This window comes from Plecotus auritus (genome assembly GCF_963455305.1).
Source record: "Plecotus auritus genome assembly, chromosome: 1".
NCBI classification, from domain to species: Eukaryota; Metazoa; Chordata; class Mammalia; order Chiroptera; family Vespertilionidae; genus Plecotus; species Plecotus auritus.
In genome coordinates this window covers 238,949,929-238,966,616 of record NC_137770.1, presented here as the reverse complement: position 1 = coordinate 238,966,616, position 16,688 = coordinate 238,949,929, and the positions used below count along the sequence as shown (strand labels likewise).

At 43.7% G+C, this 16,688-nt stretch overlaps 1 protein-coding gene across 5 annotated transcripts in view; it reads right to left on the bottom strand.

Annotated features, from left to right (window-relative positions):
- The window catches only part of LCORL (ligand dependent nuclear receptor corepressor like), a gene marked incomplete at its 3' end in the record, with an annotated part of 420,506 nt that extends 408,053 nt beyond the window's left edge, over window positions 1-12,453 (bottom strand). For 2 of the 5 annotated variants that reach the window (XM_080660331.1, XM_080660333.1), the window contains exon 1: window positions 11,889-12,201. In XM_080660331.1, the coding sequence (XP_080516457.1) occupies window positions 11,889-12,045 (157 nt within the window). In that variant the 5' untranslated portion in view covers window positions 12,046-12,201. Of the gene's footprint in view, window positions 1-11,888 lie in introns of all 5 variants that reach the window. The other 3 variants (XM_080660329.1, XM_080660332.1, XM_080660330.1) reach the window with 3 other exon arrangements.
- Window positions 12,454-16,688: the final 4,235 nt, after the last annotated feature.

Here is a 16,688-nt window from a genome sequence, read left to right as displayed (position 1 = left end):
AAAAAAAAAAAAAAAAGACAGACTGGAGTGGAAATGGAGGAAAAGAATGGACTTAAGATGTATGTGGCCCTAACCGGTTTGGCTCAGTGGCTAGAGCGTCGGCCTGCAGACTGAAGATGTATGTGGAAGCATAACCAATAATAATTAGTGGCTGGGTGTTAAGAGATGAGAAGGAAGGTAAATGAAAGCTAACTTCTAGTTCTCTGACTTGTGAAACTAGATGTACTGAGATGAAGAACACCATAGGAACAGATTTGGTATTTGGTAGAAGGAAATCAAGAGTTCATTCTTAAATATATTAATATTTAGGATATCTGAAAGACATACAAGTAAGTGGAGAGAGATCAAGTAAATCAAATATTGAGATAGGCTAGTGACTGGAAGGAGACAGAGAAAATAAAGGTCAAGGAAGTGTTTGGATTTTGTTTAAAGACAGAATCATATGTCAAATCTACGGGGATCTAAAACCTAACCCTAACCCTAACCCTAACCCCCACCCCAGGTATACAAATGTGTTTCTTTAATGTTTTTATTAATTTTAGACAAAGAGGAAGGGAATGGGAGAAACAGAAACATTGATGAGAACATCAATATTGATAGGCTGCCTACTGCATGCCCCCCAGCACGTGCCCTGACCGAAATGAAACCAGTGACGTCCTGGTGCAAGGGAAGATGCTCAACCACTGACCCACACAGGCCGGGCCATAGAAAATGTGTTTTAACTGTTACTGGTAAGGCTCTGAACAACAACAGGCTATTTGTAGTTAACTTTTTGGGGAGTCAAAATTTATGTGGATTTTGGACTGCACAAAGGGTCAGCACTCCTAACCCCCAAATTATTAAAACGTTAACTGTATATAGGCACACACATTTACTTCTATATTTCTGTATCTTTCTCTACAGATAAAATGAAAATCAGGATTTCACACTAATATCTCCAATTTCTAACCCAACACTATAGTGAGCATTTAAATTTTCTCCATTACCATATTTATATCACTTCTCAGACAGTGGGAAGCTTGGCACCCCTCCTATAAGAATACTCTTCTCATCCTGCTCAAGGTCTAACATCCCATACTGAGCTGACCCTTCAATGGATACCTTCTTCTTCCCACCCTTAGGCTCTGAAATCTTGTATTAGAATGCTTCCGTGCATGGATTCCATCCTCACCCCAGTTGAGCCTCAGTATATCCACACCAGTCTACCCTCCTGCATGTGGATGCCTTTCTACAACCTCACACAACCAGCCCCTCCACAGAGATTCAGAATATATCATCATTTAGACTTCTACACCTTTGCTTATTCTATCCCTCTGCCTGTCCCCTCCAAGCTACTCTCCTGCTGGATCATTTAATTAACTTACGGATCAGCAATCTGTGGACTGTAGGCCAAATCCACCTTTTTTTTTTTTTTTACTGGAACACAACCATGCTCATTCATTGATGTAATGCTTACATGCTACAATAGAGACCATGTGGCCTTCAGGTCTAAAATATTTACTATCCAGCCCTTTACAAAAAAAGTTTGCCAAGCCCTACTTTCACACAGGCTTTTGTAGCCTAGTAATTTCAGATCCTTCAAATCAAAATTAAACGCTCCCTCCTCTGCCTTCCCATTATATTATACCAACTCTAATGCTTAACATCCCCGATAAATGTAAGCTCTTTCAAAGCAAAGTCTAAACCCTATTCCTAATGTAGACAATAATTTTCTTTTTTTTTGTCCAATCCGCAGTTCCCACCTTTCCCAACACTTATCACATTCTTGGGGTAAGTATTTTAGAAGAAACTTCTGCCCTTTTTCTCTACCCCTTATTCAGTCCTCCCAAAGGAAAGATGAATGACTAATACTGGCAACATCCTGATAGTGGGATGGATTAATGTTTTAAAGGTCATTTTTCATGCATGACCTCCTGCTCACTTTGTCTAGTTATACCTACCAATAAGTAAATCACATGGTAAATTCACCAGGGTAGAACTTATTTTACCTATATTTCAGAAGAGGCCCACAGCTTCAGCTGCTCTGTCTTTGATAGACTGGTAAATTCAGTCCAGGGGGATAGGAAGTAAAAAAGCCCAATGTCTAATTTTGGTCTCAAGTTAAGTTCTTCAATACAAACTTGTCACTTAGAAAACTAGTATTTTTTAACCAAGCTCACAGACACAGAGAACATTATTGGTGGTTGCCAGATGTAGGGAATTGGGGGGCAGGTGAAATGGTTCAAAAGGTACAAATGTCTAGTTATAAAATAAATAAGTCACGGGGATGTAATGTGTAGTGTGGTAACTATAGTGAATAATACTGGATTGCATAATTGAAAGTTGCTAAGAGAGTAAATATTAAAAGTCCTCATGAAAAAAACTCAATCAGCTAACACAGTAGAACTCAAAATATCTGATGATTGACAACTGTAAATTAATAGAAAAAAAAATCATTCCTTTAAAATGTATAACACACTAATGCCACACACACCATATTTTAGTGATAAACTTAATTGGGAAAATGTTCTTTGAAGAAAAAGAAGAGATACACTTAGAGTCCACATTCAGTGATTCAAACCAACCCCATCCTATTATTCATCTAATTTTTTTTTTAAATGTATTTTATTTTTTTACAGAGAGGAAGGGAGAGGGGTAGAGAGTTAGAAACATCGATGGGAGAGAAACATCAATCAGCTGCCTCCTGCACACCTCCTACTGGGGATGTGCCCGCAACCAAGGAACATGCCCTTGACTGGAATCGAACCTGGGACCTTTCAGTAAAAAAGTCCAGGCCGACGTTTTATCCACTGAGCCAAACCGGTCAGGGCGCATCTAATTTTTCTGACTCAATATTTTGTTACTATCAAGTCTCAGCTTAAGTAAACATGAAATATCATGAATATTATTGACTCAAAAAAATATTCCTCATATTACCTAGTATTGTAAATGGTATCTCCCATCTAAAAAACCCCACAAACATTCCTAGACCCCAGATCCTTTCAATTACTACTCCATTGATCTATTCTTCCTCAAAATGTAGCTTCTCAAATGAGTAATCTACTACAAATGTCATCTTTACTTATACACTTAGTTACTTTCTAACCTATTACAATAAGGCTTCCATATTCCCACCACTCTGCTGAAATTTATTTAGTCAAGATCACCTAGAATCTCCATGTTGCCAAAAAAACTATACACTTCCCTGTTTCACGTTAAGTGACATCTCATCAACATGTATCAATCCCTCCTTATTATAACACTAGAGGCCCAGTGCACGAATTCGTGCACCTTGAAAGGAACTGTGGGCTGCGAGCCTGCCAGGGGCACAGGGGCGAGTCTCTGCCCATCGCCAGCCCCCCCCCCCCCCGCGCTCCCTCCCCCCAGTCCCCTGTCTGCCAGAAGCCCCGCTCCCACCGCTGCTGCTCCTACATGCTGACGGTGCTGGTACCGCTTGCACCCACTGATGGGCTGACGGTGCAGAGCGATTAGTGCCGGTGGCTGCAGTGGGTGCGAGCGGCGGCTGCTGCCCCGATCACCCCTCCGGAGCAGCGGGAGGTGGAGAAGCCCGCAGGGGCGATTGGAGCCGGCAGCCCCCGCTCGCACCCGCTGACGGTGCCAAGCTGATGGCGCCAAGCTATTGGGACCGGTGCCGGGCGCTGGCAGCAGATGTGAGCGGTGGCTCCAGTGCCGGCTGCGGGTGTGAGTGGGGCTGGCGCTGGCAGTGGGTGTGAGCAGCAGCTCCAGTGCTGGCAGAGGGTGCAAGTGGGGCCATCGCCAGCAGCAGGTGCAAGAGGCAGCTGTTGGCCACGATTGCCCCTCAGGAGCAAGGGGAGGTGGAAAAGCCCTGAGGGGCCATCAGGGCCAGCAGCCACTGCTCACACCGGCTGATGGCGATGAGCGATTGGGGCCGGCACCAGGCACCGGCAGTGGGTACAAGCGGGACAGTGCCAGCAGTGGGTGCGAGCACTGGATGGGATCATGGCACTCGGGAGCAAAGAATTTTCAGGAACCATCAGAGGCTCACCCCGATGACAGTGACCAGCACCTTGCCTTGGTCTGGCGCTCCTGCTCATCTGCTCCACCATCCCAGCGCATGCCCCCTGGTGGTCAGCACAAGTCATAGCGACCGGTTGTTCGGTTGCTCCGCCGTTCGGTTTATATGCATACTAGCCTTTTATTACATAGGATACTTCTCTCTTAGATTTGGTGATACTACTCTCCCCAGCTCTTCTACTTAGCCAATAGACTTATTTTCCAGTGTAAAAGTTCAGTGGCCTTACTGAGTAGTTTTCTACTTAGCCAATAGGCATATTTTCCAGTGTGAAAAAAGTTCAGCAGCCTTACTCATTCTTTGCCCCCAAAATGTTAAGCTTACTTAAAGCATGGAACTTTACTTCTCTCATTATATTATCTTTTACCCCTGTGTGATCTCATCTATTTCATGGATTTAAACATCATCTTTATGTTGATAATTCCCTAACTTATATATTCAGCAGAAAAACAACAACTATGTATTACAGCACCTTTCATTAAAAACAAAATGTAGTGAACACATAAGGACAAATATTATCCTAGTTTCAAATTTCCATCTGTGGAAGGTGAAATGACTTGTGCCTAATGTTATGATGATGGAGGTTAAGAAAGAAACTGTGCTCTTTCAATTCTTCATTCTTTCTATCATTTAGTCCCTTGTTTAAATACTAGAGGCCCAGTGCACGAAATTCGTGCAGTTGGGGGGGGTCCCTTAGCCCGGCCTGGGAGCCCTCGGGGGATGTCCAACTGCCGGCTTAGGTGGGACAGGCCTATGTCGGCAGTCAGACATCCTTAGTGCTGCCGCAGAGGCGGGAAAGGTTCCTGCCACCACCGCTGCACTCACTAGCCATAAGCCCGGCTCAGGGCTTCAGGCTGAGCAGTGCTCCCCCTGTGGGAGCACACTGACCACCAGGGGGCAGCTCTTGCATTGAGCGTTGCCCCCTGGTGGACAATGCGTGTCATAGCGACTGGTAGTTCCACCGTTCAGTCGATTTGCATATTAGCCTTTTATTAGATAGGATGAAGTCTATTGGACAAAGTTACTTCTTATCTACACACGCCATACACATATCCACCAGAAAAGAATTGGATTTGAATTAATGGAGAAAATATCTCAAACTTGTTTTTCAATAAATACTTAAGACTCCAGATTACAACTGAATTATAAAGGTGAGTATGTAGGGTAGGAGATATGACTAAAAAGATACTCAAAATTTTGGGGCAATGGGTGTAATAGAGAAGTAAAAGTAGATGCAAATGGTTGGGCTGTCTAAAGAAGAAACTAGAAAAACAAATAGGAAAGAGTAGACTATGATCAACTAATTGAACATGGTTAGGAGCCTTACTTGATGAAAAAGAACAAATGGGAGATAGTACTGCTTTGTAAACTATAAAATCAAAGCAGCTATTTCAAATAATGATTTAATGTAGGATTATAAGCTAGACTGAAAGACAGCAAAACCAGCAATGCAGATACTGATATACACCAGAATCTTACCTGAATCTGCTCAAGTGTACTTACTCTATTAGAAAAACTGAATCCAGGAGATATTTTAAAGAAAGTAATAATTTTTGTATTTGTAACAATACTTTCTTTAAAATAATGTGGCAACAATATTAGGGTAAAGAAAAAAAAAAGAAGCAAATATAAGTAAGCAGGATAGGGTTGTGGCCAATTAGGAAAAACTCTATGAATGGAAAGGAAAGGAAATGAGATGTTCAGAAAAGTGATTCCAATCTGGCCAGTGTGACTCAGTGGTTGAGCGTCAACCTATGAACCAGGAGGTCACGGTTCCATTCCTGGGCAGGGCACATGCAGGAGACAGCTGATTGATGATTCTCTGTCATCACTGATGTTTTTCTATCTCTCTCTCCTTCTCCCTTCCTCTCTCTGAAGTCAATAAGAAAACATTTTTTTTAAAAAAAGTGATTCCTCATAAGTTTTATTTCCTAGAAAACACAAAAATCTGAAAGCAACATTTTTATTTAGCTTTAATAAAAAACAAAGTGCCATTATTCAAATACAAATATGATATTGTTACCTTTGTTTCCTAATGGAAGCAGTAGGTTGGTCTGAGCCTATTCACATTCTCCTATCTATATTCTGTGGTGGGAAAAAAACAACAACCCTTTTGAATGAATTACTTGATAATACGTACATTCAAACCCAGTATGGACTCTCATAATACAAAAGTTAAATGGGTATCCAAAATGTTGAATCTATGAATTTGGTGCTCAAACCAACTGTTATCTATCACCCATGAATGCTGGCCATTTGATAAGGATTATTATAAAAAAAGAAACTTCACACATAAAAAATGTAGGTTATTATAATTGAAAGACTGAATTTACTGATAAGGAAAAAGAAATTACATATCCCAAATATCAGCATGTCTTTGTTGCTCCTCCCAGGACAGCACTGTGATAGAACCACCAGGGTTCAAAGTCATACAAGTCAGGGGAACGTACAGGACACAATAAACACCAACTTGTCACTGTGCAAAGCCAAACAGGAAGGTGTGCATGCATGTAGTCAGCCAAGGAAAGGAGCATGGGCATGAAGAGACAGCTCCACGCAGAAAGGATGCTATACTATGCTCCAACCAGCCTGTAGCCTCAATCTAATATCTGCAAAAACACAAAATTCACACAGGTGGCAGAATTTTACACTTCCAAGTATAAAATAATTCAGGAGTACTCAGAATTTTAAATCTTGCATGCAAAATTCATTGATTTTACAGAGATATTTGGATGTATATCTTATTCATCCAACTACTTCTAAGTCCATTTATCTAATGCATGCTATTAGGCAGTGTCATAGTTTATATCCTTTTAAGTGGATAAAAAACTTGCTAGTGCTTGAAAAAAAAGTTGTATAGCCAAGGTTTTAGGGTAGTTGGCCCACCATACCAGTCCTTACCAAATCCAGATTTCTAAGTGAATCCACTCTTCTGGGATTTATATTGCCACAGTGACAGATGAGCTAGACATCAGTGGAAAGTCAAAGAGGAGAAAGCCAGAAGCAGTCAGAAAGAGGTATTAGGTTGATTATCCAGAATTTTATTTATGGCCTATTCAATGTTTAAGTATACAGCTCTAGGAAGTACTCTTATATAACTTCTTCAGAGGTTAAAAAAAAAAAAAAAGGAAATGAACATTCTCTGACATTGACACTGCTGATTATAGATGGGGCAGGTAGTTTGGAAGAAAGTCCATTCTACAAACACTTGCGGAGTGCAGATCTCAAAGACAGTTATGAGGTTACCAGGAAAATTACTTAGAATGTAAGGCATCAAATGTCTTTTGGTCTCATATACCAAAAAGGTAGGTAGGGTTCGGCTAAGTGAAACACTGCGATTCTTAAACTATGACTCTGACACCATAGAAAACAGATCATTCAAGCCCTTACTATCTTTTCCTCTAACATGCCTCATGATCTTTTTATTGTTCATCAGCATTCCCACCAGATTAATCTAATGGCAAAACTATAAAGCTCAAACCTGCTAATATCCTGTGTAAATCAACAATAATAATAGCAAAATTCATGGAATGCTACGTGCAGACACATATTAACATATATTTTCCCCCAAATTACATATTGATTACAAAGGGATAAGTGATGACTTTCAAGGAAAAATATGGGGAATAATGCTTTAACCAAAATTTCAAAGCTAACAACATGAAGCTCAAGATATGATGTACCAGTATTAAGAAGCACAGAACATCTCTTCAGAGGTATTACTGACAAAAAAAAAAAATAAATAAATAACTAAAATGCATAACCAATCTAATCATGAGAAAATAACAGACAAATTCCAATTGGGAGACATTCTACAAAATAACTATTCTGTACTTTTCAAAAATGTCAAGGTCAAAAAATACAAGAGAAGCTGAGAAAGTGTTGCAGATTAAAATAGACTAAAGGGATGTGACAACAAAATGCAATGCATGATCCTGGACTAAGGAAAGGAAAGCTTACAGATAAAATAGAGAAATAAATAAAATTTTGAATATGGATTATGATTGAGATAACAGTATTATGTCAATATTAAATCTCCTGGTTTTAATAACTACATTGTGGTTAGGTAAGCACAATGTCTTTGATTTTAGAAAATATACACTGAAGAATTTAGGAGTAAAGAGGTACAATAGCTGCCAACTACCCTCAAATTATTTCAAAAGAAGAGAGAAGGATGAATGGATGGATAGATAGAGAGGTAGACAGAATGATATGGATATAAAGCAAGAATGATAAAGCAAATGCAGCAAAGTATAATACAATTAGTGAATGTGGATAAGCATATACGAGTTCCTAGTATTATTCTTCCAACTTTTTGTGTAAATTTGAAATTATATCAAAATTAAAAGTAAAAAAATAAAACAATAAAAAGAAAAAACTTGGCCTATCTCCCAGATCAAATATCCTAACACAGTGGTCGGCAACCTGCAGCTCGCGAGCCACATGCGGCTCTTTGGCCCCTTGAGTGTGGCTCTTCCACAAAACACCACGTGCGGGCGCGCACGTACAGTGCGATTGAAAGTTCGTGGCCCATGCTCCGAAGTCTGTTTTTGGCTCTCAAAAGAAATTTCAATCGTTGTACTGTTGATATTTCGCTCTGTTGACTAATGAGTTTGCTGACCACTGTCCTAACAGACTATACAAGTTCTGATAATATTTAAAATTATATTAATGCTTTTTCTCCTGGACTTTACTGTGTTTTAAATGTTGTAACTTATCAGTTACTAATGATATTATATATGCCACAAGATTCAGGGCTATATGTTATACCTCAATATTATACCGAGCACTAAGATACTGTTTACTGTATCCAATAACCACTAAAACATTAGTTAGATGAGCATACTCAAAATTACAGCACAGCATATGATGATTATAGAAAAGTAATTAAATTATAAAAAGTACCACATTTCATATAGAGGTATTGAGACATAGGATGTATAGGACAACTCTTAAATTATAAAAAATAATAAATCATAATCATAAATCTAAAGAGATGAGTTCCACAAATAGAGAAAAGTAAACATTTTCCTTATCAAGAGTTATACATCTTAGCTAACTACAAGGATGATGAACTTTCTCCCCATAAAAGTAGAATATTATATATGTTATAAAAAAGTGAATCAAATTAAAGACTTTAGGAATTGAGATTTAAAACATCACTACTGGGTTAATACTAACTTGTGGTACAACCCTAAGACATTGCTTACAATTTCCTTATTTAAAAATAATGCTTTTGAATAATTTTCTTCCCCAAAGGCAGAAAGGATAATATTTTATAAAAACAATTTCAAGTCGTAAGAGCACTGGATATGCAATACGAAAATTTATATATACACATATAGTATATTCACACACATACAAACCTGCAAAGGAAAAAGAATGTCGGTTTGCAAATGTTTACAAAGTAAAATATTGAATGTAAGCACATTAATAGCAAAAGATAAATTAAAATAAGTACACAAACTACATGTAATCCCAATTCACACTATGAATAGATGCTTCACATATGGGGTACTGAAAACAAAACAAAACCCAATCAACAAGTGTACATCCGGTTTAAAAGAGTTTCATTGTTTATTTAAAAATAACAATGACAAAAATAAAAGTATGAGATGGGTCTTACTAGGTCTCCTGACTAGGACTGGGACTGTGGGGGAAAATTCACAATACAGTTAGAGCCCAGTTAAAAATTTCCTTTCAAATATGATATAATTATATATTACATTAAAATGTAACATAGAGATTGCATGTTAGACATAACAGCATGAACTCAATTTTCCCAATCCTACTTCAGTATCCAAGTAGGTAAGGCAGAAAGTCCTTTTTTCCCATGAAATCCAATTAATTTTGTATTTAATTAAAATTTGACTTTTTTTCAACATCACATATATTTTTGAGATACAGAGCATACTTAATGTACCCAAATAAGCGAAAAAGTGAGGGGATAAAAACCTTAAATTATAAAACCTCTTTTTATAGACTTTAGAAATTGAGATTTAATACTAACTTGTGGTACAACCCTAAGACATTGCTTACAATTTCTTCAAAATTGTAGGATTCAAAAACTTAAAATTGACCAAAAACATCGTAAAATCACTGCGTGCCTCGGGGAAAACTTGACACAATAAGGTCTGGAGCCCGTGTTACAATGCCGTTATCCTGATCCTGATCCTAATGCAACGAACCCAATTCCTAAACAGGTTGTCAGTAGTAGAGATCTGTACAATAAAAACGGGTCCATTTTGTATTCTGGAAGCACTAATAACACTTAGCTTTAAAATTTTATATAAAGAATGCCGTGTGGTTTTTCTACACTTTTTTGAAGAACTAAAATCACTTATGAGAACTCGATTAAAGCTATTTTCCAGAATGTCCCTTAGATAAGACCAAAAATATTTTATAAGGGTAAACAGTAAATTGCTTAAACATAAAAGTGCCCCTAGTTCCTATGTCCATCGTATTCTGCAGTGCACGCTTCTGAGTTAAGTTGTACTAGTTCATCCTACAAGGATCTCCTGTTCACTAGCGGAAAAACAAGGATCTTCATCCAGGCGCGAAACGAACAAACCTGGGGGAAGGGGGGAGGGGGGGGGCTCGAGGTGGCGCAAGAACAGATGGAAACAAGGTAAGAGAAGGTTAGTGCCTCGACTCCCGGGTGCTAAGACTTAATCGCCCACCGAGCCAGCTGCTTCCAGGATCCACTCTTCTTCCCTTACTCTCTCACCCCAAATCCCCTTCCAAAGCAAACACGCACAGCACACCTCATCCCATTACCCGCGCCGTCCCCTTCCAGCCCACTAAACCAACCTGCGGGATAACAGCTCCTGCACACGTCCCACTCAGACAAAAAAAGCGAGCGACAGCGGCGGAGGTCCGGAGGTCCCACCACCTCCCGCCGCCCCAGGCAACCCGCAGAATGACAGCTCCCAGCCCAGAAGTTTGAAAAGCACGAACGATGCCGACCCCACCAACTGGGAAGACGGGCTGTCAGGAGGACGGGAATGGGAGGTGGGGAGGGAGATGTGCGGGTAAGTGCAGGGACCGGTCCATCACATGACAGTGAAAGAGGACCAGAGTCGCCGGGGCGTCCGCACAGAGAAGGGGGGCGAGGGTGTCATCTCTATGGCAACAGTCCCCACCACCACCTCCCCGCCGTCCAGACTTCCAAAGAGGGAGGAAGAACTTCAAATCCCAACCGTCAGCGCTCCAGCGGCTCCTTCTTAAAGGGGTACACACAGCGCCGCCGCCTAGCGCGAGAGGGCAGAGTAGGGCGCCCCCGCCCCTCGGGCGCCGCCCCCGCTGCCCCGAGCCCCCCGCCGGCCCACCCGAGGTCCCGGCCCGCGAGCGCCTGGGGGGGTCGCCCGGGATGCCCTCCTCTGGAACTCGGTGGCGGCGGCCGGCCCGGCCCCCGGCGGCGAGAAGGGGGTGTGTGTGCGCCCGGTGGGGGCGCGGACCAGCCCGCCTTTCTCCCGCCGGCTCCCCTCCGCCCGGACGCCGACCGCTGGGCCGCTTCCTCCCTCTTGACAGGGCGGACGCCGGGCGGCGAGAGGAGCCGAGGAGTTTGGGGGACAGCGCGAGCGAGCGGTTCCCCCTGGGGCTGGGCGAGCGCGTCCGAACTAACAGTTCACGGGGAGCCCAACAGCTCCGAAGGGGAAGGAGCGCGGACCACGCCGGGCCAGGAGCCCCCAGACAAAAGGCGAGCCCGGGCCGCCGCGCCGCCGCCGCTCCCAGCTCGCTCCCCCATTGAACTGACCCGAACGGGAGATTCAACTCAGCCCCTCAGCCCCAAACTCCTCGGGTCGCGGCGGACAGCGCCGCGCGGAGCCGCGGCCCCAGCCCGTGTCTCTCTTACCTACACAGTGCATGAGGCGGTGGCGCCAAGAGTCGAGTTCCCGCCGGAATCCTCTCCTCTCCGCCGCGCACCGAGGGCTCCGGCACTGAGCGGCGGCAGCGGCGGCGGCGGCAGCAGCGGCGGCGGCAGCGGCCATTCTCTCTCTTCCCTTGTCCATCTGCGTCCCGCGTCACGCGCCCTCATTTACATACGAGCGGCGCAGGCACGAGGCAGGGGCGCGAGCCCTCGGCGCGAGCCCCGCAGCGCGCGCCCCCCGGAGGGGGGTTGATTGACACGTGTCACTACCTTCCCTCGGCCCTGCCTTCCCCCTCCCACCGCTCCCTCCGGGAGAGGCGGGGGGTGGGAGGGGAGGGAGGGAGCGCGAGGAGAAGGAAGCAACCTGCCGCTTCCGCTGACCCCGCCTCCCCATCCACTCGCCGACGCCTCCTCCCCCCGGAGCTTACTCAAGCGAGCCATACTGCTCCCGCCGCCCGCGAATTCCCGGAGCGAAAGCGAGAGGCTCCGAGCCTGGCCAGGAACCGGCGTGCGATGGAGCGGACTAACAACCCCTCCCTTCAGCCTTCCCAAAGCGACTTGGGCTGCACGGAGACTTCACTTCCCAGGCTCCGTTGCGCCTAAGTCCCAGAGCGGAGCTGGACGCCGCGGCGCCATGCATGCTGGACCTTGTAGTCCAGCAGGGATGGGCACTCTTCAGTCCTCCTTGCACACTTGAGCTTAGTCCTTGGACGCCTTTGCGCTGCGCCTCTGGTGGACTTGGCCTCCAACGCCCCGCGACCAGGACTGCTCTACTCGAGTTGCAGGGTCTGATCGAGCCTCAACTTCTTTAGGTTCTACTATAGAAGGGCGGTGAAAACCGCAAGAGTTGACCTCTCCTTGATGGTTCAAGCTATACTTAGTGCTTTAAGTGCTGGAAATTTTGGGGGGTCACTGTCATCCCGCCACTGCAGGGAAAAAGCAGGCTGGTCATTTGGGCCGCATCCCAAATAACTGCGAAATATCTACAGAGATCCCGCCCTAACCTAAGTTTCCAGGGCGAAGAGATTTCGGAAACTGGGAATATGTGTAAGGCTTAAGGAAAAGATGCGGGGCTTTTCACCGAAAATTATTTACGGAGGGCATTGGGTGTGACTGGATGAAAAACCCCCAAAGAGGAAACTTTTTATCCTCTGCAAAATGTAAACTCCTGGAGGACAGCGACCCATTGAGACTTCTGTACCGTGACATCTTTCACTTGCCTGACCCTAGTACAGCGAGTGGCGTGGTATTTAGCACTTTACAAATGTTATGGAATGAATTCTATGCTATGCTAGAGAAAATATTTTTTTTCTTCTTCAGAATGAGCTTTTCATTTAAAATAAACTTCAGTGACACTTTTGACTTTTGCATCACAGCAATTGTGCATGTGTTTCTGTATATGTGCAGGGGGCCGAACCCAAAATTTACTAAGAAGTTCTGTGTATTACTGAAAATGTATGCACAAGTATGTGGGAAATATGTTTTAATTCTTCCTGGAAACTCCTATGAATTCTGAGTTCAGTACTACCCTCCCTGTTTTGTAGTTTATCCTTATCCATCTTTCCTTGCTTTTTTTCTTTCCTACAAGGAAGTATTTCATTGCTCATCACTACCTCTCAACAGTGAAGATATAGTTTTACGTTTCCACAGATTAAGAAAATGAAGTTTGAAATCTCAAAATCACCTTTCTAGAATGGTCACAATTGGAGAAGTAAATAAAATCTCTTGTGAAGGTGCTTTAGGAATTATCAGTGGATAGTTTCAATTACTGATCCCACTTATAATTGCCAGCGATCAGCATTTGTAGCTTTCTGATCACTTTTACAGTAATTGACATTAGTTAGGATGGTCTAGTTTATGGAGCAATAAGCCCTAACAAAGGGTCCAAAATTTTGGGGGTTGTGGGGGTGGAGCTTCAGAGCCGGTCCTTGTCACCAAGCAACCTGATCATTTAGGAGAGCCCCAATCATTGTAACTTCCCCACTTGCACGATAGGTCCAAGGAAGATGAATGACAAATTGGTTCTTCCTGAAAATGATACAAGTCAATTCCACTCACGTTTCTTTGATAAAAGCAAATTATACAGGCATGCCTATTTTTCAAGGGAGCTCAGAAGTGCAATCCTCCTATTTTTCCAGAAGGAAGATAACCAGAATTTACTGGTGAAGAGCACCAATGATTACTGCAATCCATCTTTCTAGTCACCAATTTACAGTTCACTCTCTTTACACTACAAAATATATTCACCCCTATCACAAGTGAGACAATCCAAAAGTTCTATTCAGTAATGGCATTTATCTCAGTCTAGCATCTCTGGGTGATGGCTGATGGTCCCCTATATTAGAACAGGAATAAGCTTCTATTGTTATAGGGACCTCAAAAGACAAAGAATCATCCCTCTCTGTTTACACACACACACACACACACACACACACACACACGCACGCACGCACTCAATGTACAGCGGTGGGACAGAGTCAGGATAACCACAGTAAAGGATGGAAGACTCACATATTTTACCACAGCTAACATGGATTACTAACTTTCCAGCCTCTAGCAGTTTCCTTGCCACCACCCACTGAGCCTCTAAGTCACAGCCACATACTTTAGGTTTTCCATTGTCATAACTCTACTCCTTTCTACATGGTCAGAATGGGTTAGATTATTCTCTAGTAATGGAGACTCAAAACCTCAGTAGCTTAAAACAAAGATTTCGTTTTTACTTAAACTCTATGTCCTCCAAAAATGAGTGTGAAGGAGGGTGGGGAGAACTGTTCCATGTCCATTCAGGGACCCAGGTTTATGGAGCACCGCCACCTGGAACCTCCCCAGTCACCATGACAAGAAAAAGATGTTAAATCACTGTCCAGCTCTTAAAGGCTTCTTCCAGAAGTGACATATTTCACTGGGTAAAGCAAATTATATGGTCATGCCTAACTTTAAGAGAGTAATGTATCAGACTAGAGGCCCGGTGCACAAATTCGTGTACAGGTGGGGTCCGGCTGGCCCACCATGATGGGGGCCAATCAGGCTGGACCAGTGGGAGGAAGGGGATGCGGGAGGTTGGCCAGCCTCACCCCCGATCAGGGTCGGGGGGGAGCTGATCAGAGGTGGGGCCGGCTGGGGGGAGGGGCCATGGGTGGTTGGGGGGGCCAATTGGGGCCCCGATTGGGCTGGTTGGCTGTCGCAGTATGTGTCATAGTGACTGGTCATTCTGGTCATTCCGGTCACTTGGCTTTTATACATATGGACTAAAGGCCCGAAGCATGAAATTTGTGCAAGGGGCTCGGCCCTCAGCCCTCGTAGCCCCGGCTTCATCTGCATCTGGAAGGTCGTCCAGACGGTTGTTCTGCTGTTCGGTCTAATTAGCATATTAGCTCTTTATTATATAGGAGGATAGCTTTGCAGGTATAACCAACCACCCCCAAACTTAATAGCTTAAAACTTCAACAATTGATTTAGCTTATGATTCCATGGAATGGCAATTTGTTTGGTCTCCGCTGGATAGTTCAACTTACCTGGGCTGTGCTCACTCAGATGTTTGTGATTCGCTTCCTGTTAGAGAGGCAACTCTGTTTCTGAGGGTGAGTTGACTGTCACCTGGAACCACAGACCAAGCAGGCCAATAGTCCCTTATCATCAAGAGGCTAGCCTTGGCTTGTTCACATGGATTTCAAGGTCAGTAAAAGAGCAAGCCCTAATGCACAGGCACTTTTAAAGCTTTGGCTTGGGTCACATTTGCTCCAGTCCAAATGGCTAAAGCAATCATATGGCCAAGCCCAGAGTTAATGAAGGTGAGTACCTTTTAACAAGAAGAGCTGCAAGTCACATTGCAAAAGGGTGTGGATAGAGGGGAAAAATAATCTGTGGCCACTTTTGTAATCAACTGCAGATGGGAAAGTGTAATATTACCATGTTCCTTAAAAGAAGAGGGAATAGAAATATTAATGAACAAAATTAATGAATATAGTATCTCTAGAATTTCTAGGCCAGATATACACAAATCTAAGGATAGAAGAGGGCCATATTCAAGATTGTCTCCTACACTGGAAACCTAGTTACTCTCAAAGGAAATGTTAATGTTCTTTGCAAAGATGTTTTTGTTCTGCAATCTATTTCCTATATATAGTGTATCATTTGTTTACTAGAGGCCTGGTGCATGACATTTGTGCACTGGGCAGGTGGGGGGCGGGCTTCCCTCAGCCGGGCCTGCACTCTCTTGCAGCTCAGGAGCCCTTGGGGGATGTCCAACTGATGGCTTAGGCCCGCTCCACCTAAGCCAGTCAGACATCCTTAGTGCTGCTGTGGAGGCAGGAGAGGTTCCCACCACCTCAGCTGCACTTGCCAGCATGTATCCTGCTCAGGGCTTCTGGCTGAGCAACACTCCCCTGTGGGAGCGCACTGTCCACCAGGGGGCAGCTCCTGCATTGAGTGTCAGCCCCTTGGTGGTCAGTGCGTGTCAGAGCGACCAGTCATTCTGCTGTTCGGTCTATTTGCATATTAGCCTTTTATTATATAGGGTTGCTGTGTAACAAGGCAATCCATAACCTATCGGCTTAAAAGATTATTGCTGGAAAGTCTATGGGTCAGATGGGCAGTTCTGCTGATCTGGCAAGGTCCTGCTGATCTTGGCTGGGATTGTGAATGCTGGAAACTGCATGATCTAGGAAGGCTTCACTCTGGTCTGGAGTTTGGCTCCTATATGCTGAAATAATGGGAATGACTGAGCCATGTGTCTCATCACTCAGAGGCTAGCTAGAGCTTATTTACATAGTGGCAGCATGT